The 22900-nt window shown below is 54.2% G+C and overlaps 1 protein-coding gene across 6 annotated transcripts in view; it reads left to right on the top strand.

The window, feature by feature from the left end:
• LRRN2 (leucine rich repeat neuronal 2) overlaps window positions 1-22013 on the top strand; it is a 60457-nt gene extending 38444 nt beyond the window's left edge. For 3 of the 6 annotated variants that reach the window (XM_031438758.2, XM_031438760.2, XM_064477103.1), the window contains one exon: window positions 18948-22013. In XM_031438758.2, the coding sequence (XP_031294618.2) occupies window positions 19191-21329 (2139 nt within the window). In that variant the 5' untranslated portion in view covers window positions 18948-19190 and the 3' untranslated portion in view covers window positions 21330-22013. Of the gene's footprint in view, window positions 1-15070; window positions 16010-17093; window positions 17191-18947 lie in introns of those variants that run through there. The other 3 variants (XM_064477102.1, XM_010991380.3, XM_031438761.2) reach the window with 3 other exon arrangements.
• Window positions 22014-22900: the final 887 nt, after the last annotated feature.

Raw genomic sequence — 22900 nt, 5'->3', positions numbered from 1 at the left:
TACCGGCTGTGTGGGCGAACCCAGAGATTGATGGGGGGGCTTTTAAAGGTTGGGCAAAGACAGCTGATGCTTCGCTCCCTTCCTTACCTGCTCTCCTACTCCTGGGCATGGGGTGGTCCCAGAACGTGATGGAGTGAGAAGGTGGGGAGGCAGAGTACTCCGGGCCACAGGACAGCTCCTGGACCAGTCTCCTGTGCACCTGCCCTGGCACCCAGCTGGAGGAGGCAGGAAATCTGGCACAACCTAAGGCTTCCCAGTCTCTGGGAAGTAGCTAGAAAGCCAGCCAATTTGCTATTTGCCCAGAGTTTTGAGGTCTAGGGGGACAGAGAGAGAGAGAGGCTGGAGAAATATTAGCCACAGCTGTGTTAATTATTATTGTTTTTATCATTATTACAGAGGAGAACGTTCCCCTGTTAATTTCCTGGGAAAATAGCTGTGAAAACGAGCTGGCACCACCCAGGCCTTGAGCCCAGGGGAGCAAGCAATGGCGAAATACAGCCTCCAAACCCGCTGCCCTCCAAGCTGGTTCACCTGGCCGGGCACCGCGTGTCTCCACCTGCTGCCTCCCCAACTCAAGGGCACACACTCGTGCACAGATACACACACTCATACACATGCTCACATACTCCCGTGTGCAGCCCCAGGAGAAGGGAGGGTCCAGACCCCCCTGGAGCACTTGTTCTCATCTCTCTGGAAGAAAATTAGCCAAGATATAGCAAAGCCATATGTGAGTCGAGTCGGAGGGGGGAAGACCCCTGCTTTAGTTGCTCTGGAGATTTCTGTCGATAAGCGCTTTTGCACACCCATCCCGTAGGCTCCCTCATGGCCTGGCACTGTGCCGAAGACTGAGGGAGCAGTGGCATCTCACTAGCTGTGGGACCTTGGACAAGTTGCTAACTTCTCTGAGCCTCCATGTTCCTTCAGTACCCACTCTCAGAGAGTTGTGTGGGTTCGATAAGAAATAAGCTTTGTGAGAGGCCCAGCAAAGTAAGCATTCAGTGAACTGTACCTATGAAAATTCAAGGCAGATATTCTTATGCCCATTTTATGGGTGAGAAGAAACTGGGCTCAGGGAGCTTGTCCAATCGTTGGTAAGTGGTAGAGCTGGGGTTAGAATGCCGCTGTTTCCCCGGGAGAGTTACATGCTGGCAGCGTGGACCTGGGCATCCATCGAGCTGGCCCCCTGGCAGCCCTCTCGGCAGCCGGCTCTGTCCTCCCTGGCCTGCCCGCAAACATGGCCACCCCTCCGGGGACTTCTCCAAAGGGTCACTTGGACAGCACCTGCAGCTGTGGCTCGGTCTCTGCCGGGTGGGGGCGAGGGAGTCAGGATGGGTAGAAACCCTAGAGCCACATGGGAGCTGCAGGGACTGGCCAGGGGTGGGGAGAGGATGGTGATGGGTGAAGAGCAGTGTGGGGGAGGCCCAAGAAGCGAGGGGCATGTTGAGGAAAGAGGTGGTGAGTGGGGGAACGCAGTTGCACAGCTGGCTGGGCTCCTGGCTCCGTTTGTTCGCTGAGACTCCTGAATGCCCCTTCCTGTAAATAAACATAAAGAAAACATCCTTAAGCTTTGGTGGCAAATCCAGCTATTAAATTTATGTCTCAAATATCATGTGATTGTGAATTTATGAATTATATCTCAAAGCTGTTATTTATATATAATTAATAATTATATAGTATATACATATATGCTAAGCATGCACTCTACCCCTGAGCTATAGCCTCCCCTCATTTTGCATCTGTTTTAGCTAGACAAGGCATATGTCATTGCCCCCAGTTTAGGATTGGGAAAACTGAGCCCAAGAGGACAGTCTACAGGTCTGGAGGGCAGGCACCGGCTGGGGCTCTGAATGTTTGCAGAGTGGAAGGCATTCCACCCCTTCCTGGCGCAGCTCTGGGCTCCTGAGGCTGACCAGCTGCAGAAGCTGAGGAGGCCCCGTGGCTCAGGAGCCCACTGGGTCCCCAGAGGACAGTGGGCCTCCCCAGAGCTGCCCAGGCCTGTGCCGGACTCCCCTGTGCTTGCTCACATGGGAGGGACTCTCCCAGGTGAGGACCCGAGGAGGCTGCCAGGGGAGGGCAGCTTCAGAGTGGGGTCCTTGGCAGGCATGGGAGCCCCAGTCACCCTTCCGCAGCCCGCTTGGGGCAGATGAGCTGTCGTGCGGTTTCTTGGCAAGTCGTGCCTTTTTTATTTCAACCTCTCTCTCACCCAGGAGGTTCTTCCCCACATCCAGCCACAGCATCCTATGGCATTTCATCTGGTTTCCTGATCTTTGGTTCTTAGAGGAGATGGATTTGGCTTCAGGTCCCAGCCAGACCCTCTCCCTGGGGCGACCAGGAAGACAGGTTGGACACCCTCAAGCGTGTCGGCAAGTTCTCGGGGCCTGGGTGTGACCTTTCAGGAGGCACGTTCACACATTCTAGGTGTGATGGCTTAGGAGGTCAGGGTCCTGGAGAACCCCTGGTCCCACCCCAGCTTCACCCTGGAATTAATCTCCTGGTTGGGCTCCTGGAGTGGAACCCATTCTGAAAGCTGAAATAGGAAAAGATCAGTCACCTTACGAGGTAACAGGGAACCTTGGCCCCTGCAGTCATGACTGTTAGAATCTGAAAGGATCAGAGACAGCTCAACGGCAGTCAGGTTTATTGCAAGAAACCCTCAGACACGTTCTCCAGTTAGACCTGCGCCCTCCAGCTCTCTGCATACAGCCTTGGTTATTTATGCCTGGGGGTAGGAGCTGATTGGTGAGTTCTTATGCAAATGAGGGCTGCTGACCGTGAGAGGGGCGTGTCTGAAAGAGATGGGGGCGTGTCTGGTGACCTCTCCGGCCAGTAGTTCTCTCTCAGGTCCGGGGAGGGTTTTACAGGCAGAAGGTGGAAACTGTGACTTGCGGTTGTCTAGGTTTGTCCCGAAATGGCGGCAGATCATCAAAATGGAGTTGGTCTTGTCTATCAATGACTATTTACAAGGTCCTGGGCGAGCTTCTTAACCTCTGTAAGCCTCAGTTCCCTTATCTGTAGAATGGGAATGCCAGCACTTCCCACTCCCAGGGTGTGGGAGGATTCAGTGAGACTATGTACAGGCAACACTGAGCCTGGTAGCGCTGTAAATACCGAAGCTCGGGTTGGCCTGACCTAACGCTCTGAGAGTGCCCCACGGACGAGGGTATGCAGATCAGTGCTGGGGATCACACCCCCACACCGTGCCTGCAGACCTCGGGCCAAGGCCTGACCCGCAGGCTTGGGGGAGCAGGCAGGCACAGTTGGGATCGCCCCTACGTTCAGTGAATGCATTCACGAAGCAGAAGGAAGGCCAGGAAAAAGCAGAGCAAAGAAAACCCCAGCAAATTCTCCTCTGTCCTCCCTCAGCTCGGCAGCTCCTGGGGGAACTGAGCTGCATAATACAATGGGATTTAATAAAATGCCTTTAACTCACAAAGTTTGTCTGCTGCCAGCTCCTTAATTAAATTGCTTAATGCTGCTTTGCGATGGCAGCACAAACTCCGGTGTTTAAAGAGCACAGTGTTGCCATGGCACTCTCCCGACAGGGCCAGCAGGCTGTGGAGGAGCATACAGATGAGGCACAGGGCCTGGCCCCTGCCCGCAGTGTCCGCCCCACCGCGCGCGCGCGCGCGCGCGCGCGCACACACACACACACACACACACACACACACACACACACACACACACACACACACACACAGCAATAGACTCTGGTCTGGTTTTCCTGGGAAAGGATTTAATCCCTGCTAAGAATGCTGAGCCGGGGGCTTTAGAAAGGGGAGACTCGGGGACATTTGAGCAGAGCAGGGCTGGCCGACTGGTATGGCAGTGGGTCCTGGGTACTTGGGGCAGCCCTGCGAGGCCTGAGCAGCGGGCTGTCTCCCCAGCCACCCACTCCTGCTGCAAGCAGCCGCCTCCTTTTCCCCAGATGCACCATACAAATACACTTGTCTGCTTGTGCCACGACCCAGGAAGGGTTGGGAAACCCTGCACAAGAGTCCGATGAGTTTGATGAGAAAGAGGGTGTGTTTTTTTTTCACAAATGGAAGGTGGAGGAAAGAGAAATTCACTTGCTTATGGATTTTTTTTTTAGATGCAGTGGTTCTCAGTCCTAGCTTCACCGCAAAACCAGTGGGGATTTTTTTTCTCCAATATTTTATTATGAAAGTTTCAAATGTACAGCAAGTTTGAAGGAATTTTACAGTGAGCAACCATATACCCACTGCCTAGATTCCACCATTAACCCTTTACTAGACTTGTTTTATCCCCTCTCTCTCCATCTCTCCATCAGTCCATCTTATTTTTGATGCATTTCAAAGTAAACTGCAGCTGTCAGTACATTTTTCCCTAAATACTTCAGCAACGATGGAGTTCAACTTTATTTACAATTTTGTTTTTCTTTTGGTGTAAAATTTACATACAAAGAAATTCTGGGGAGTTTCTTTTTTTTTTTTTTTTTTAATACGGTGCCTGCATTCTACCCCCAGAGATTGGTTTAATTGGTCTGGAGTGGGATGTAGGCATCAGTATGTTTTGATAGCTCCCCATATGAACCTATGGTGTAGCCAGAATTGAAAAACAGAGATAACAGGAGGCAAAGGAATGTCATTTTTATTTTCCCCAAGGAGAACGTGGAGCTCTCGTTGGCCTGTCCCCTGCTTACCCTTCCAACCCCACGCCCCTTCCCCCGGTGCTCTCCGTGTGGGCATCACATGTCCACGTTCATGCCTCTTTTAGGGTGGACATTCTGTGTACGTGTGAATTCACTCATTCTCATGTTAGCATCATAGGGTCTCATCATCTAATGTGTATTTGCCAATGGTGAAATTCATACCTGTTTCCAGCTTCTGCACAAGTCACAGCAGTGAAGCCGTACAAATTTTCCTTTGATGATCAGGGTACTTACGATGCCCGGGGTTGTGGCAGTGGATGGGAGGATAGTGATGCTAGTGGAGGGTGTCCTAAGTGATGTGTGGCGCTGGCAGTGAGCCTGGGTGTCTCGTGATCACAGCTGAGGGCAGTGGCGACAGTGGGGCTGGTGATATTAACAGAGATGATGTGCTGCAGGTGGGGTGACCACCGTGGTGGCTGCAGGTACATCTCAGGTGACAGTATCGTGGTGGTGGTGGTGGTGATCAAGGTGAGGCTTCTGATGTGTTCCTTCCTGTGAGGGCAGTGCGTACAGACGCTCACTCACCACACAGATACCTCCCTGGGAAGAACATTGGTTGTCATATGGTCTGAAGGTTGGTCCCCCATTTGAGAACCCCACTGCTGCAAGGTGCGGCTCCTTCCAGAATTCTGAGAGATCACCTGAGAACCTGGTCCCCACTGGAGCCCTGGAAGAAGCCCGGACAGAGTGGTGGCAGCCCCATGCTCAGCCACCCTGTTCCGTTGCACTTAAACAAGACACAGCCCCAGAATTAAGTACAAGTGGCTCATTAGGAACATCTACTTAAGATGAACAGCTCTGGGAGCCAGCCGGACTTGGGATGCCAGCCATCTCATGATCGATACAGATTTTATTTGCTGCCTGCGTGGTTTCCTGTTCCTTTCATGCCTGGTAAGCTTGAGGGAGGACAGGGGAAAAGTGCTCTGGTTCCTCCCTTAGCCCAGACATAGGGGTACCAAGCCGCAGCACGCCTAGCTCTCACCGCAGTCCTTAGCTGGCACCCCTCCGCCTTGTCCTGGGTTACTGGGATGAGGATGAGTTTAAGCTGTGAATTACTACTTAAAAAAAAAAGACCAGGAATTGATGCTGAAAAATACCTTAAAATAATGTTATTCAACTCTTTCATCTTACAGATGAGAAAACTAGGGCCAAGTGGGCAGTAAATAAAATCCCTGTTGAGAACAACAATCAGAAATGCCCTTCGTGTATGTAATATCTCTAACGCGACAAAGATACCTCACAGCTGTGCTCTGATTGGATTTCTGGACCAGCCCTGCTAGCCGGCAGGGACCTTTCTGGCCCACCCAGCAGAGGGCTCCTGAGCCCCTTCTTTCCAGTAGCAACGCGCCTCGGTGATATTCGTGTGGCGCTTACAGCTCATCTTGCATATTTCACACTCATGTTTTCATTAGATCTGAACCGAATCTCTGGACAAAAGACAGAAGGCACAAGTCTTAGCCCCATTTTTCAGAGGCGAAAACTGAGGCTTATGGAAGTTAACATTTTGCCAAGCACACGCTGTTAGTAAGTGGCAGAGTGGGAGCTAGAATCCAGGATCCCAGCGTGAGTTTCCAGGGGCTGCCGTATCAAAGTACTGCAAACGGCCCGGACAGCTTAAAACAACGGAAACTTAATTGTCTCGTGGTTCTGGAGGCTGGAAGTCTGAAATCAAGGTGTCAGCAGGGCCATGCTGAAACCTGTGGGGAGAGTCCTTCCTTGCCTCTTCCAGCCTCTGGTGCTGGCTCGCAGCTTCAGCAGTTCGGTCTCCAGCACCATGTGGAATTCTCCCTGTGTCTCTGTCTCAGTGTCCAAATTTCCCTCTTCTTGTAAGGACACCAGTCATTGGATTAGGGCCCACCCTAACCCCACATGACCGCATCTTTACTTGATTACATCTGCAAAGACCGTATTTTTAAATGAAGGTCACATTCACAGGTTTTGGGGGTAGGACTTCGCTGTCTCTTTTGGGGGGACACAGTTAAATCCATAGCAGCCCCTGATCCAAGCCAGCAGCCTTCCGCAATGCTGTTTGCATCCTGTGCTCCATCCGTCCGTTTTCTCCTCCCCGTCTTCCACTACCAAGGCTGAGGTGGTCCCCTCTCCTGCAATGCAGAGAATGGGGCTGGCTGGGAGCACTTTTCATCTTCCACTCTTCCCGAATGATTACAAGCTACTAAGGTGGAATCATGAAATATCGCCAGGCTTTTTGTCTTTTTTATTCCCAGACAGTAAAAATCATTAAGGCTTGCTCTTAATTAGTTTCATTTCGAAGCTTCTAAATATTGATTTAACCTACACTCCTTTGTACTTGCCGCAGTTACTGAATTATGCCTGTTATTGATCATGGGATGGAAGTGTTTCCATCCAGCAGGCTCTGGGCCCTGGGAGACGCTGGTCTCCCAGTGGGTGTGCAGGACTCAGAAGGCAGGGACGGGCTGGGAGGAGGGAAGCCCCTGACGGACTGGAAAGGGCCTTCCCTTAAAGAAGGGTTGCTCAGCTTAGGCTGGGGGCCAGTTTCTTTCTCTTGGGTTGTTGGCCCAGGTTCAAGGGAATTTGAATAAGAAGTCCCCTGGAAATCTCCCTTTCCATTCCCAACCCAAGGAGGGCTGGGCAGTGGGAGCCGAGTCCTGGCTTTACCAGCGGGGTGCTCTTGGGCGAGGTACTATCCTCTCCCATCTGTGACATGGGGCTAGTAATCCCCCCATATTGTAGCGTGGTTATGAGCATTCAGTACAACCACTCATGTCAGACACCAGATGGGCTCATACACAGTCCTCAGTCAATGGCTACCGCTATTAACACTGCCGTCACACTGGGAAAATAAGTCTGGACTCGGAAGCACACTGTATCTTTTAGCCCTGGCTCCATTCCTTGTTTATTGTTTCGTTTTTTTGTATTTGGTGAGGGAATGTAATTAGGTTTATTTATTTATTCTTAGAGGAGGTGCTGGGAATTGAACCCAGGACCTCATGCATGCTAAGCATGCGCTCTACCACTTGAGCTATACCCTCCCTCCAATTCCTTGTTTGCTGTATGATCTTGAGCAAGTCACTTAATGTCCTTTTCATTAAAATAGAGGTAAAGGGATCTATGACCTTGCAAGGCTTTTGTGAGAGTCACATCGGATCATGGAGATGGAAGAATTTAAATTTCAAGGTGTGCCCGGTCATGATAGATACTATTATTGTTGGCTGTACCAGTCACTGCCTTCGGTGCCTCCCCGGCTGCCCTCTGCCTGCAGCATCGTGTCCAGACTATTCTGGTGCCAACTTGCTGCTGCAGCCTCTTCACCTCATCTACACTCTTGGGAACTAAAGGGGACCACTCAGTTCTTGGAATTCACTTCATCATTTTTATCCCAGGACCTTCACTCCAGGTGTCCCCAGCATGTATAGAATGTCTTCCACCAACTGTGCATCTGCTGACCTCTGTGATCAGGAAACACTTTCTGGGGATTTTTTTTCTGAGGGGGTGGTAATTAGGTTTCTTTGTGGATTTCTACTTGGAGGAGGTACCGGGGATTGAACCCAGGACCTCTCGGGTGCTGAGCATACGCTCTACCACTTGAGCTACACCCTTCCCACCCTGGGAACTTTTTTAAAACAACTTTATTGAGGCACATTGCACACCATCAGATCCACCCATTCTTTATGTATAATTCAATGACTTTAGCCATTTCCTCTAGATTTTTGCCCACCTTCCCTCAGGAGGCAGAATCGTGTTCTCTCCCCTAGGCTGGGCCCCCGTTGCCCTTGGTAAGTGCTTCTGTGACAACTTGTATCGGACTTAGAAGAGTAGTTGCTTTTGTTTTTTTTTAAATCTGTGACTCCCACCTGCCCCCCCATAACCTTGTACCCCAGCCCCGCACAGTGCCAGCATGCAGTCGGTGCTGTCTTAATGCTCATGGGGTAGGGAGTTTCCTTGTGGCCAGGACAAAGAAGGCAAGAAGGGTTGAATACTCAGCTCTTATCTGTTAGGATAATGATAAGAAGCTCATGATACACGCAGTTTTCACTGAGCATTCCTGGCTGGCACTCCTCTTGTTTACAGAAGTCTCATCTCAGCTGGAGGGGCCTTGGAGATGATCTAGCCCAGTGGTTCTCAGACACGGGCATACATCAGAATTGTTGCCAAAGGCAAGTTTGTGTGCTGAATGCACCGTGAGGCCAAACAAACTGAAACAGAGTCTGGAGCAGAGAAAGGTTTACTGCAGGGCCGAGCAAGGAAGACAGGGTGGCTCATGCCCAAGAAAACCCCAAACTCCCCGAAGGGTCTCAGCAAAGCCTTATCTAAAAGCCACATAAGGGAGGGGGGTCACAGGGTACATGATCAGCTGTGCACAGTCCTCTCATTGGTTGATGCTGAGGTAACAGGATGGTAAACACTATTAATCCCCAGGCACCAGAAGGTCTGGGGGCCACATTCTCTCGATCATCAAGGAGTTAATTTCTTCCCTTTGGTGGTGGTTTGAAGCATCTGAAAAACTCAGGAAATATACATGAGATCCTGTTATCTGGGTACTTCAGAGAGGAGCTGCAGCAGAGGATACGGGGGAGGGGTCTGACCCTGGAAGGCCGCCCAGGGTCCTGCTGGGTTACAGAATCTCCAGAGGGTTTGCTCAAACACTGGTAACTTGGCCCCATCCTCTGAGTTCCCGATCCTGGAGGTCTGCGGTGGGCTTGAGAATCTTCTTCTCTAACAAGTTTCCAGGTGCTGCTGATAACTGCTGGCCCAGGGGCCTCAGGGTGGGCTCTGGCCCAACCCCCTCCCTTCACAGAGAAGTAAGAGGACACGTTTCAAGGTCTGTCCCCAGGCTGGGACTGGAACTCAGCCCTGTCCTGTCTAGCGTCCTCTCCCACCAGTGCCCGTACCCTGACCTCTGCTTCAGAAAGGCTGGATGTGGGTGCAGAAGGTCGGCTAGGGCTTCTGACAAATGCTCTCCACAGCCCTGACCCCGAGCTGGGGAGGGGAGAGTGAGGCGGGGCTGCTGCGGGAGACGCCTGTGTGGGGGCTGAGGAGGGGAGCTGAGGAGCGGGGAGAGCCCTGGGGCGGCGGGGCGGGGGGGGGCAGGTGAAGGAGTGGGCAGGGCAGGCCTGCAGGAGGCGATGAGGACTGGCAGGCCATTCTCACTGCAGTGAAGGGGGGAAAACTGCCACGGGGCCTCAGCTGCAGCCATTTATCTGGCAGGCCTGCTGAGACAGCTGACAGGGGAGCAGGCAGCCAGCCCCACCGAGACCAAGGCTCCTTCCGCCGCGTGATTTATCTCTGAGCTTCATCTGGCAAACCTGCTGGTGAAACGAGTCTCCTTTTCTCTCCGCCTCATCAATTTTCATTCTGATTTCATTTTCCTTTTCCTTTAGAAGAGCTTTGGCCTTTCTCCTTGTTTAACAGGTCTGTTTCCCATTTGTTCTGCCTCTTTCCCCTCAGCCACCCAGGCCCCAGACCCTCTCACGGCACCCCTCCACAACCCCCACCATGCACACTTTGGTGTTTCCCTGGCCATTAGTTCTGGGACCACAGGCCACAGAGTTGCCCTCGAGGGGCTCACTGTCTGAGAGAGGAGTTGAGCATCATAGTGGATGCGGGTTCTCTGATGATGGGAGAAGGAGCAAGGGGGTGGGCGGTGGTCAGGGAAGAGAGGAGCTGTGTGAACTGAGACTTCAGAGACGGGAAGAAATTCCCAAGGTACACAAGCAATGAAAGGGACTCCTGGGCAGGGCCTCTGCATGTGCAAAGGCACAGGGGCAGGAAAGAGCATTGCTTGCATCTCTGAAGCCTTCCCAGTCCTTCTGCCTGCCCTTGCACCTAGCTCTCAGGAACCCACTGTGTCTGAAGGGCTGTCCTGGGGGCCTGGCTGCAGGAGGGAGCCTTTCAGGGATGCTGCAGGGTCTGCCCAGCCCCTCCACCTGATTCTAGGAAGGGCAAGGGGAGTTACAGGGAGGGAGGTGGGAGAGGCTGGTGGTCACCATCTGGGCTTGGCTGCCCCTCTGGCTTGTGGCTGTGGCCAGTGTAGGATGTCTGTGGGCTGCCATCAAGCTGGGACATTTAGAGGTCTGCTAGGAGGGGCCCTCTCGACCCATCCAAGGAGCACCAGGACAAACGGAGGAGCTACTCACCTGAGCCAGGAAGAGTGGGCTGCTTATTGGATGAGAGTGTGTCAGACATTGGTGAGCTACAAATGAACTGAGTTCAAGGGCCTTCTAGAGTCCTGAAGACCAGAAAAAGGGTCCCAGTTGGAGGCCCCAGGGTGTGCTTAGAATTGACCCAGGAGAGGTCAGTTCCATTGGGAAGGAGGGTCAGCCTGGGGTGGAAGGGTTCCTAGGGGAGGATGCCTGCATTAGTGACCACACGACCATGGATGGGCCATCTGGTGTGGGCCTGGGACACAAGCGGTTTAGATAAAAGGAACAAAAGGGATAAAAAGAGAAGGAGACTCTACTGAGTGCCAGGCACTTAGCAGGCATCATCTTTTTCAGATTCCCCCTCATGAGGTAGGCTCTCTCCCCACATTACAGAGGGATTAAGAGGAGGAACCTAAGGATTCTCAAGGTCATTCAGCCAGCACCAGGATTCAAGGGGAGCCAACTCCGAAGCCCTTCTTCGAACCACTAACCTGAGCTCAGAGAGGTGGGTGGAATCCTCTGAATTTCCAGAGGGGACACCTGAGGGAGCACCAGAGACTGAGGATCATCGTAGGATCATGTGGAATCCAGAGGCAGAAACCTGAGTCAGAGAAGTGCCTTCTCCACAGAAGGAAGTGGCCCGAGCCAGGGTGAGCGCCTGCAGAAGATGCGCTCTGGGCCGAGGTGTGTCTCACAAGGCGAGGAAGGAGGCAGAAGGAGCCTGAGCCTGGACTCTGATCCGCCTGGTCTTCAGAAGCCCTGAAGCAACCAGCCCACCTCCTTTCTTCCTGCCCTGCCCCTCCTGTAGACATTTTGTGAGCTCCTACTGTGTGCCAAACTGCTGGGGGAACTGGCAGCTTGGAGCACAGTTTCTTCCCTTGAAAGTCTTGCAGTCTGGAGGAAGAGACAGGCAGATAAGCAAACAGCCAGGAGCCCAGCAGAGGTGTGGAGGCATCAGAGAAGGTTTCCTGAGGATGGGCAGATAGTCAGCAGAAGTCTGGCAGCACATGGCGGTAGGACTCAGCCCGGTGCTGCTATCGGTGCCCAGGCAAGCTGGCTCCGCTCCCCTGCCGCCTTTTTGGTGCAGTGCAAGCAGACAAATGACTTTGTGTGCTACCTACTGGCACCCTCCACTCCTAATTAAGAAATAACGAGGCAGGCTCCCTTCCAGGGATCCGAGCGCTGACACCTCTTCCCCGGGGCCAGCCCAGAGACCTACGGATGTAGACGTTTCTTCCTGGGAACAGGTCCCTTCCCTCCCAGGCTAGGAAAGGGTTTTCACTGGAACGTTGACGCCTCTTACTCCAGAGAGGAGCGGCGGGCAGGGGTAGACAAGACAAACCTCATCCTTTCCCCTGGAGATGCCCTCCCAGTGTCCTCCCTGCTCTCCTCCAGTCTCCCAACCATCCTCCACTCCTAGAAGTCAGCATCTGGCACCAGAATCACAGAAAAGAAGAGCTGGGGTATGAGACACACCTGGGTTCATGGGCGGGATCTACATTCTCTCTTTGGGACCTTGGTCTGATCCCTTAGCTCCACTGAGCTTAATGTTTCTCTAAAAAGTATCTACTTACTGGGTTGTTGGGAGGATGGGCTGAGGTAGCTAAAGTGGCCAGCAAATAGAAACCCTGCACGGAGAAGACACTCAGAACACCGTACCTTCCCTCTGACACTTTGAGTCATGTCATCCTTCCAGCGTGTCAGCTAGAAGGGACTCACCTCACCAGAAGAGAAAGGCTCTGCAGAATAATGATTTTCAAGCCTTTACTGCTGTGACCCAAGGGCAGAAATACATGATTTTGCATCATATCCCTGTTCGTATGTGTGAGTGTGTAAAACAGAGGAAAAGACATTTCAAAACCATGCTTAGTCTGGCTACACACAATGCACTCTACTTTCTATTTCTTTTTTTTTTTTTTAATGTGGATTGTTATTCACTTTAAATTGTTTTCTTGACCCACTAATGGGTTGCGATTCACAGTTCATGGCGGTAGAACACCTCCCACCCCTACCGGGAAACTCTGGCTCTGAGAATACACAAATCAATAACAAACCATCCTTTCCTCCAGGAGCTCACAGCCTCAGCTGAGAAAACAGACTCACAGAATGACAATAAGGAAGGAGTTATTACGGTGGAGGTCTGTTCAAAGAGTCTCAGGAACTGCAGTGGACGTAACCACCCTTCTAGGAGGGACTCTGGGAAAGTGTCACAGAGGAGGTGGCATTTGGGACACGTTTTTATGGCTGGAGAGGAGTTTGATCACTGAAGTTGGTGAAGGGCTTTGCTGGTGGAGTGAGAGGCCTGAGAAGGGGAATGAAGTAGCAAGCCTAGTTTAGCAGGAGTGTGGAGTGCCTGAGGACCAAGAGATCACTCGAGGGTGAGGAGGAGACACCAAACGAGGCAACCGTTAGGGTCAAAACAAGCAATGAAGCGGGAAAGTAAGTGTGCTCTCTGTGGTGAGTGTGTGTGAGGTGAGACAGGGATGGGTCACGATGGCGGAGGTTCCCAGTCTGGAGACAGGTGGGTGGCGGTGCCACCTGACAGCAAGAGCAGGTAGGAGATGTTGGGTTTGGGACAAGTTGAATGTGAGAAGCCTCCGACATGGCCAGGTGGCGAGGTCTGGGGCAGTTAGAAGTGAGTCAGCGCCCCTCCTTCCTGGCCGCTCCCTCATTTGTCCTCACACCTGGTGCCCCAGACTCTGTAATGAGAAGACCTAGGGATCTGGCAGCGGGAAGGGGGCAGCAGGGCTGCTCCACGAGGTGGCCAAGCCCGAGTAGGGCTTTGGGGAAGGGCTGCCAGTGGTGGGTGGGGCCAGGAGGTCATCCTGTCATCTTCCTCCTCAAGACAGCAGGGCCCTGGCAGGCCCAGGTCATAAGGATTCCAACCAGAGAGGAGACTGTAAGGCATAGAGCAATTTCTAGCTATGGGAATTGTAGAAAAAGAAAGAGGAATAAGAGGAATGAGTCTCCCTTCCTGGAAATCACTGATTAACTGTGAGACCCTGAGAAGCTAGAGCCACTATGAAGCAGAGGATGCATTAAGTGAATTTCAAATCTGGTGCTCTAGAGTCCGCTGAAACTAGAGTCAACTCTTTCCAAAGACCCTGGTCCCAACTGTGATGGAGAAGGAAGAATTCTGGGCTTAAAAGATGATGCTGATTGATGATGACGATAGAAGTTAGGACAATGGTTAATTCCAGGTGGGGGCTGGACACTGGGAAGGACCACATAGGAACTTCAAGAGGGCTGGAAATGTCTGTATCTTGCTCTGGGTGATGATTGTACTGGTATCTCCTAATGTGGAAGTTCAGCAAGCTGTACACTTGAGATTCATGCCATTTATTCTCTCTCCTGTACATGTGTTATCGCCTGTACATATGTCAATAATGGGGGGGAAAGCTGACTACAAAAGGTGAGAGATGAGAAGTTGGGGCTAAGATGAGAGGCAACAGTAAGGGGGGCAATGAAGGCAACTAACAGGCACGTCCTAGACCCTATATCCTGTGCTCCTCACAGCCCTTCTGTGAGAAGGTTTCATCCCTAACTCGGCCCAAGGTCACCCAGTGAGCCAGCAGCATTGCCAGGCTCAAACCCTGAACGCAGAGCCCAGGCTCCTTCCACTGCACCACTCCTCCTTTGCATAAGTTATTTATGGAATTCAGACTCTGGAAGGCTAGATAAATGCGGAGGTCTCCTCCAGCTCTGAGGTCCTGGTTGTCTGTGATTAAATGGGAGGCGGGAGTGAGGGGCCATGCTCACCTCCCAGGAGGAGCTGGAGGCCAGGTGTACAGATGGAGTGCTGGCCTCCCTTCCCGCTGCATCCCCCCCACCCAGGGCTTATCTGCTGGCGAGGAGGCCGGAGTTTATCAACGCTACACTCAATTATGCTGCCCATCTGTCTCCGCAGCTCAGGGGGACCTGGCACCGAGGCGGCGGGCCGGGAAGGCTAGGCAATCGATCACTGCCCTGCCCGCTGCTCCTCCCTCCAAAAGGCTCCAGGCTTGTGGGGCGGAGGGGGGATGCTGGGCGGAGGCTGCCGGGAGGCGGAGGGGAGACAAGGATTGGGGGAGGTGGTAGGAAGAGACTGCATCCAACCACCACCGGGAGGAGCAGCGTTGTCGGGACTGGCAGGAGCTCCGGGACTGTGCTGGGGGCGGGGGCGGGGCCAGACACGGAGGGGCGGGAGGAGAGCCGCGCTGGTTCCCGACAACAGCTTCTCCAAAATTCTTCATCTAGTGCTTTGCCAAGTGTCGTAGTTCAATGAGGAGTGTAAGCGATCAATTCCATACTTTCTGCTAAATCCAGAGCAGCTGTCCAGAAGAGGTGGCTCCGCGGGGGCTTGCAGTGCCAGCCCTTCCAAGAGAAACTTAGTCCCTGGAAGTGGGCAACCCTGCTTCCCCGACTGTGGCCCTGGGGCTTTCCCTCTCCTGTCACTGAAGGCCATGGCTCCAGCAATCCCTGCACAGAGAGCGGCTCCAGCAATCCCTGCACAGAGAGCAGCCCCAGCCCCCAGTTTCAGCGCTGTGCTCCAGTAAGGCAGGCGTCGATATTGGCTGGTCTGGTGCAGCGGGTTACGGAGGCAAAGACCTCGGTTTGAATCCCGACCCTGCCATGTTAGAAGCTGTGCAACCTCTGACAAGTCCCTTAGCCTCTCGGTGCCTCGATTGCTTCTTCTGCAAAACGAGACTAAGAAATCCCTTCTCTGCCTCCACCCAGGGTTGATGGGAGGATGACACGCTTCACTGTTTGCCTCCACTCACCAGTACCTTCTGCCTGTTCAGTCCTACACCTGGTGCCGTGGGGACACGAAAAGGATGCAAGCCATGGCCCTGCCTCAGAGAGCTTGAAATCCTGTTGGGGGAAACGTACCCGCGATAGTCTGAACTCCCGCTCACCCCGGGAGATTATAGATAAAAGACAATTAGCTTTCTCTGCAGCTCCCGGCAGAAATTGCTAATCAACCTTGCATGAGTGGGCCATGTGCAAGACAGCTTTAAGTGGTGATGGCAGGTGAGTGGGCAGCTCCGACTTCCATCTTGGGAGGGGCTGCGTGCTCAGCACTGAGGGGGAAGACTTGCCTGGGCCTTTGCCGAGCCTTGGGACCAGAGGTGCACTAGACGTGAGTCATCCGGCCACTGCCCTTCTCTGGAAACGCCGAGCCCAGCCCTGGGCTCCTGGATGGGGGCCAGGAGCTCCAGCCACAGGGACACGGAGGAGGGTGAGCCTGGGGTGAAGGGAAAGGTGTGTCTCTAGATGCTTTTTGGGGGGAGGGAGATTAGGTTTGTTTATTTATTTATTTATTAATGGAGGTGCTGGGGATTGCACCCAGGGCCTCACACACACTAGGCATGCGCTCTACCACTGAGCTACACCCTCTCCCCTGGACATTTTTAATTAACTTCAATACGGCTTCTCAGTCCCTCCGTACAGTTGAGCGTCTACAGGACAAAGGGGCTAGGTCAGAGGTGTTGGAGACAGACCCCGGGGCTCAGGTGGGGTCTCCAGGCCTCTCCACCCACTGCAGCCTTCTCTCCCTTTGTGAACTGTCTTGGGCTCTCCTAAGCATTGTGCATTTGTGGTCCTGCCAGAGTGGCACTCATAGAGGTGTGACATTTTATCTATTTCTGCTCACAGCTCTCCACCCCACCTGGCAGGGGGGTGGGCGCGACACTGGGTCCACAGTGGGCAAGCTTAATAGGGCCTTACTGAGCCCTGGGATTCAACTTCTAAAAAGTCCTATAGCTGGGGAGCCTCCCAGCCCTGGAGGATGAGGAGAACACTTATTGAGCTCTTTCTGTGTGCACCACATTCAGCTCCTTTAATCCTAATAACAAGCTCATTTTATACACAAGGAACAGATGCTCAGAGAAGTCAACAACTTTTCCTAGGGTGCTCTGTTAGGAGGTGGTAAGTAATAGTAAGATCTCTTTGCTGATGGGTTCTGCTCTCTCAGGTCAGTCCTGGAAAGGAAGCAGAGGCCACCAGTATGTACGTGTGGCAGGACCACAGACCTAGCTCCATGACAGGGCCATCCCAGGGCTCAGCTTGTCTCTGCTGCCTCTCTGCCACATGGCACACTGCAGAATCCCCACCCCACCCCCTTCCTGACCACCTCTCACCGGCTTGGATAGCTGAGTTCCCTGGACTCCCCTCTGCACACGTATGCAGGTGTGCATGCGTGTGCACGTGTGTTTGTTTGCCCAGAGTTTTACGTGTCAGTATACATACCCCCCACGCAAAACCTCTGTGCATTTTCAGTCATGTTGTTTTTTCCACCTTCAGAAATAGCTGCAGAGGAAGGTGGGAAGTAGTCAAATGTAAACAGCCATGCGGTTCCCGTGCTCAGGGGAGGTCTTCAGTGGCTCCCACCCAGCCCCAGCATCCTGGGAGTGAGATGAGGTGGGCAGCTCAGAGACACCTGCCGGGAAGGTGGTGGGAGACACAGTGCCCAGCTTCCCACAGCTCCCTGGAGAGGAATCATCTGCCTCGGGGGCAAGAACAGGCACCCAGCCTGCTGCTTCAGCAGCCAGTGCAGCCCAGGGTGCCCAGGGTACAGACGTCAGGGCCAGACGTGGGGGCAGAGAAGTCCAGTGTCAATGGCACAGCCTCTGGATTCCTGTCTCCTGCCACTTACCAGCTATATAGCTTGTGCCAAATTCTTTAACCTCTTCCTAACCTCAGTTTCTTCATCTGCAGATGGGAGGTATTAATGCTTATCTTGTAGACGCTTTATGAAGGTTAAATGAAATAAGAGATGCAGAGTCTTTGAAGCGTCCTGGCAAATCGCAGGTGTTCAATAACTGTGCTTCTCTGATGCCTGCAGCTGGAAAACCATCCAATCAGACCTCCACTCAAGAGTCAGAGCAGGCTCAGGAGGCCCTGTTTCGTTCCCCATCTTGATTCTTGGCCAAGACTGCACTCACCTCTAGGGTGATGCAGCCTGGCTGTGGGGTCTGGTAGAGAACCCGGATTGATTGCTCATACCCAGGAGGGAGGAACGGCTTGAATTCTAGATTGGGATGGGGGTAGGGGCCCAACCTCCTGGAGGAAGGGGCCCTGAGACCACAGAGATTGAGTCATATAAACCCTTACTGGGCACCTGCCCTGGACTACAAGGATGATGATAAGCGAGACAGGTCCCCAGCTGGGGAGACATTTCCATGTGATGTGGTCAGGGCTGCAGTGAAAGCACGAGGCAGGCCCCTTAGCCATCCAGGGGTGGGAGGGTTAGAAGAAGCGTTCTGTAGGAGATGACTAACATTAAGTTGAGTCTTGAAGAACAAATGGGGGTTGACTGGGAGACTGAGGAGGAGACAGGGGGAGCGGGTGTGTCAGGGTAACTTCGACCTGAAAGGTTGGTCACGGTGGGTCAGCAGGGTGGCAAAAGCCAGGAGAATTAGCTGAAGCCAAGTCACATAAGGTCTTACCCGCAGGGCTGACGAGCTCAGACCCAGGCTTCGTAGCCCCACAACCTCCTCCTGGCAGCTCGGCCAGGCTGTTGGGGAAGGGGAAACCCCTGCCTCCAGTAGGGAAGTTGGCAAAAACCAAAGCTGCCCCCCACCCAAGGAGAGCCTCAACAGACCCCAGACACAACCACCCCACCCCAGCCTGTCTGGGTGTGGGGTCAGGGTTCACTGCCTTTCAGCTTCCAGTCCCAGGAGCTCACTGTGGGATTTAGAAGCTGAATTTGTTTCTATCACTCTACCTACACCATTCAAAGGGACATCTGAAAACTATTGCTTTATTCCCCATTTACCCAGTGAGCCAAGGAGGAGGTGGGGAGAGATGTGAGAAAGTCTGGAGAACCTACTCCACATCTCTCTGGGCTCAGAAGGACTCTCAAGATGATGATTATGCCAGCCGCCCCTCTCCTCCACATACACACACCCCTTTCCCGAGTTATTCTGAAAGCTTCTGAGGCTCAGTCTCTCTCTTGGTCCTTCCCTGAAGACTCACAGTCACTCATTCCCCCAACGGATCGTATAAAAGGACAGTAAAGCCTAAGGACTATAGGACAGAACCCAGGAGCCCTGGCTCTGACCCTGTCCACCCCTCCCAGATCCTTTGGCCTCTTGAGTCAAACAGAGGAGATGTGGGAAGAGGGAATAGATTCTGCTTCTCTGCAATCTCCTTAACCCTGCATCCTCTTCTTCCAGGGCTGCCCAGACAGGATGTGGCAATGAGTGAGCAGACCCTGCGCCAGTGGACAAGGATGGAGAGCCACACCCAGGAGGGCCGGAAATAATGCCCACCTATCCCCACGTAGAATGACTACCCTGGGAGGGTGATTCCTTCCGCCCTGGCAGGGCTGCTGACTCTCAGCCTGCAAACCACTTCTGCAAAGAGCAGAAGGACTCAAGACTCTTCTTGTGGATGGTCCCCTGCCCTGCAGCGCCACCATGAGGCTCCTCGTGGCCCCCCTCTTGCTGGCTTGGGTGGCTAGTGCCACTGCCGCTGTACCCGTGGTGCCCTGGCGCGTGCCCTGCCCCCCTCAGTGTGCCTGCCAGATCCGGCCCTGGTATACACCGCGATCCTCCTACCGTGAGGCCACCACCGTGGACTGCAATGACCTATTCCTGACGGCCGTGCCCCCCGCGCTGCCCGCAGGCACGCAGACCCTGCTGCTACAGAGCAACGGCATTGTCCGAGTGGACCAGAGTGAGCTCGGCTACCTGGCCAACCTCACAGAGCTGGACCTGTCCCAGAACAGCTTTTCAGACACCCGAGACTGTGATTTCCGTGCCCTGCCCCAGCTCCTGAGTCTGCACCTGGAGGAGAACCAGCTGACCCGCCTGGAGGACCACAGCTTTGCAGGGCTGGCCAGCCTGCAGGAGCTCTATCTCAACCACAACCAGCTGTACCGCATCGCCCCCAGGGCCTTCTCTGGCCTCAGCAACCTGCTGCGGCTGCACCTCAACTCCAACCTGCTGAGGGCCGTTGACAGCCGCTGGTTCGAGATGCTACCCAACCTGGAGATCCTCATGATTGGCGGCAACAAGGTGGACGCCATCCTGGACATGAACTTCCGGCCCCTGGCCAACCTGCGCAGCCTGGTGCTCGCGGGCATGAACCTGCGGGAGATCTCCGACTATGCCCTGGAGGGGCTGCAAAGCCTGGAGAGCCTCTCCTTCTATGACAACCGGCTGGCCCGGGTGCCCCGGCGAGCGCTGGAGCAGGTGCCTGGGCTCAAGTTCCTAGACCTGAACAAGAACCCGCTCCAGCGAGTGGGGCCCGGGGACTTTGCCAATATGCTGCACCTGAAGGAGCTGGGGCTGAACAACATGGAGGAGCTGGTTTCCATCGACAAGTTTGCCCTGGTCAACCTCCCCGAGCTGACCAAGCTGGACATCACCAACAACCCCCGGCTGTCTTTCATCCACCCCCGCGCCTTCCACCACCTGCCCCAGATGGAGACCCTCATGCTCAACAACAACGCTCTCAGTGCCTTGCACCAGCAGACAGTGGAGTCCCTGCCCAACCTGCAGGAGGTGGGTCTCCATGGCAACCCCATCCGCTGTGACTGTGTCATCCGCTGGGCCAATGCCACGGGCACCCGTGTCCGCTTCATTGAGCCACAGTCCACTCTGTGTGCTGAGCCCCCAGACCTCCAGCGCCGCCCAGTGCGAGAGGTGCCCTTCCGGGAGATGACGGACCACTGCCTGCCCCTCATCTCCCCCCGCAGTTTCCCCCCCAGCCTCCAGGTGGCCAGTGGAGAGAGCCTGGTGTTGCACTGCCGGGCACTGGCTGAACCAGAACCCGAGATCTACTGGGTCACTCCAGCTGGGGTTCGACTGACGGCTGCCCGGGCAGGCAGGAGGTACCAGGTGTACCCCGAGGGGACCCTGGAGCTGCGGAGAGTGACAGCAAAAGAGGCAGGGCTGTACACCTGTGTGGCCCAGAACCTGGTAGGGGCTGACACTAAGACGGTTAGTGTGGTTGTTGGCCGGGCTCCCTTGCAGCCAGGCAGAGACAAGGAACGGGGTCTAGAACTCCGGGTACAGGAGACCCACCCCTATCACATCCTACTGTCTTGGGTCTCCCCACCCAACACCGTCTCCACCAACCTCACCTGGTCCAGCGCCTCCTCCCTCCAGGGCCACGGGGCCACTGCCCTGGCCCGACTGCCACGGGGCACCCACAGCTACAACATTACCCGCCTCCTTCAGGCCACGGAGTACTGGGCCTGCCTGCAAGTGGCCTTTGCTGACGCCCATACCCAGTTGGCATGTGTATGGGCCAGGACTAAAGAGGCTGCTCCTTGTCACAGGGCCTTAGGGGACAGACCTGGGCTCATAGCCATTCTGGCTCTCGCCGTCTTCCTGCTGGCAGCCGGGCTGGCGGCCCACCTCGGCACTGGCCAGCCCAGGCAGGGAGTGGGGGGGCGGCCTCTCCTTCCAGCCTGGGCTCTCTGGGGCTGGAGCGCCCCTTCAGCCCGGGTGGTGTCTGCACCTCTTGTCCTGCACTGGAATCCAGGGAGGAAGCTACCCAGGTCCTCAGAAGGGGAGACACTGTCACCACCATTGTTGCAAAATTCCTGAAGCTCAGCCTGTTCTCAGAGGTAGAGAAGTATCTGGGACTACTATTTACCAAAAGGGACGCAATCTGGGCCAGATGCCCTGCCAGGAACGTGACACAGACTCACGAGCTTGAGGCCTGGCAGCTGGACCAAGACAGCTGGCTCTGTGGCCCCAGGGGGTGCCCCTGCAGCCTCCAGAAGGCCACCCTTACCTTCTGGGCTCCTCTGCTGCCATTCTGAGGAGCATCTCCAAGGAAAAGGAAGCACTCTGGCTAGAGCCTCCCACCTCCCCAGTTGTCTATATGCCCAGAGGCTCCTGGGCCTCTGCCTGGATGTCCGCTGCCTGTGTCCCCAGGCCCTTGGCCCACAGGCCGTGCCCCCTCCTCTTCTCTGTCTTTGTAAAGTCTCAGTTGCTTGCTCCTTCCCCTCCTGGGCAAGGGCTGAAGGAGGCCTCTCCTCCCCACCTTGGGGGACTGCTCCCCAAGTGGGCCCCCAGCTGGATCTGAAGGACATTTGGGAGCGGGATGCCCGGGAGTGCCTCGTCCCGGCAGCCCAGGTCGGCACCTCGAGGTGGACTTTCTACAGGCAATTTTGTACCTTCGTGGAGAAATGTGTCACCTCCCCCCAGCCGAAGTCACTCTTTTCTCCTGTTTTGTAAAAAAAAATAAAAATAAATAAGAATAACAATCATAAGGGGAGGGGGAGGAAATGAAAGGCAACGAAGGAAACCTTTGAAGACTGAGTATAACTAAAGAGTTCCCTGCTCCGAATCTTGTCAAAGCCTGAGGGTGACAGGCAGGGGCTGGGATGGGACAGGAGGGAGGAGAGAGGAACGCGATGCAAGAAGGCACAGGTTTTCCCTCCAGGCTTGAATTCTGGCCTGCCAGGCGCCGCTGGGCCTGCTGCCCGGAGAGTCCCTGCAACTGAGCAGGAGGGCTAAGGGAAGAGGGAAGAGGCGGGGTGGGGTGGGGGGGGAAGGTGCTGACAAGAGAAGGAAGGAGCACAGGAGGCAAGGAGAGAGCGGGAGAGGAAAATGGGGGGAAACCGGGAGATGCAGAGAGTGGAAATTTCCATCAGCACACATCGGCACCCCTTCCCTTTCTGCGATAAGCAATTAACATGCCAGTGCAGAGGAAGCACTTCCCAGCCTACTTCTAATTAAACAAACCCAAGAGGCAGAGTCATGCCGAGAACTGCAAATCATCAAGACAGCAAGAACTTTGGCTCACTGGGGCAGGAGGGGCGTGGGGGGTGATGGAGGATTTGGGAAGGGGAGGGCTCTGGGACAAGGAAACTGCTGCATTGATCTTTCTAGTCCATTTCAGTGTAATTTGCAATGAGCCTGGTTTGCTTTTGCAGTATTTAAAGAAACAAAAACAAAAACAAAAAAACCCGACCGACCTCTTAGGACCAAATGTGAAGGGCGGCATCTGTTGGGAAATAGAGCCCAGGGGCGGTGCCAGAGCAAGAGGCCACTGGACCACAGCGCTTTTTTCTGAGATGAGTCTCTTGACACTGAAAAGAAACATGTGCCCCTGAGGACTGTGCGCTATAGACACATTTAGCAGACTTGTTGGACGCCACCGTCGAAGT

Source organism: Camelus dromedarius, chromosome 21, assembly GCF_036321535.1.
Source record: "Camelus dromedarius isolate mCamDro1 chromosome 21, mCamDro1.pat, whole genome shotgun sequence".
NCBI classification, from domain to species: domain Eukaryota; kingdom Metazoa; phylum Chordata; class Mammalia; order Artiodactyla; family Camelidae; genus Camelus; species Camelus dromedarius.
The sequence above is the reverse complement of the archived record's forward strand: the minus strand, read 5'-3'. Positions and strand labels throughout refer to the sequence as shown.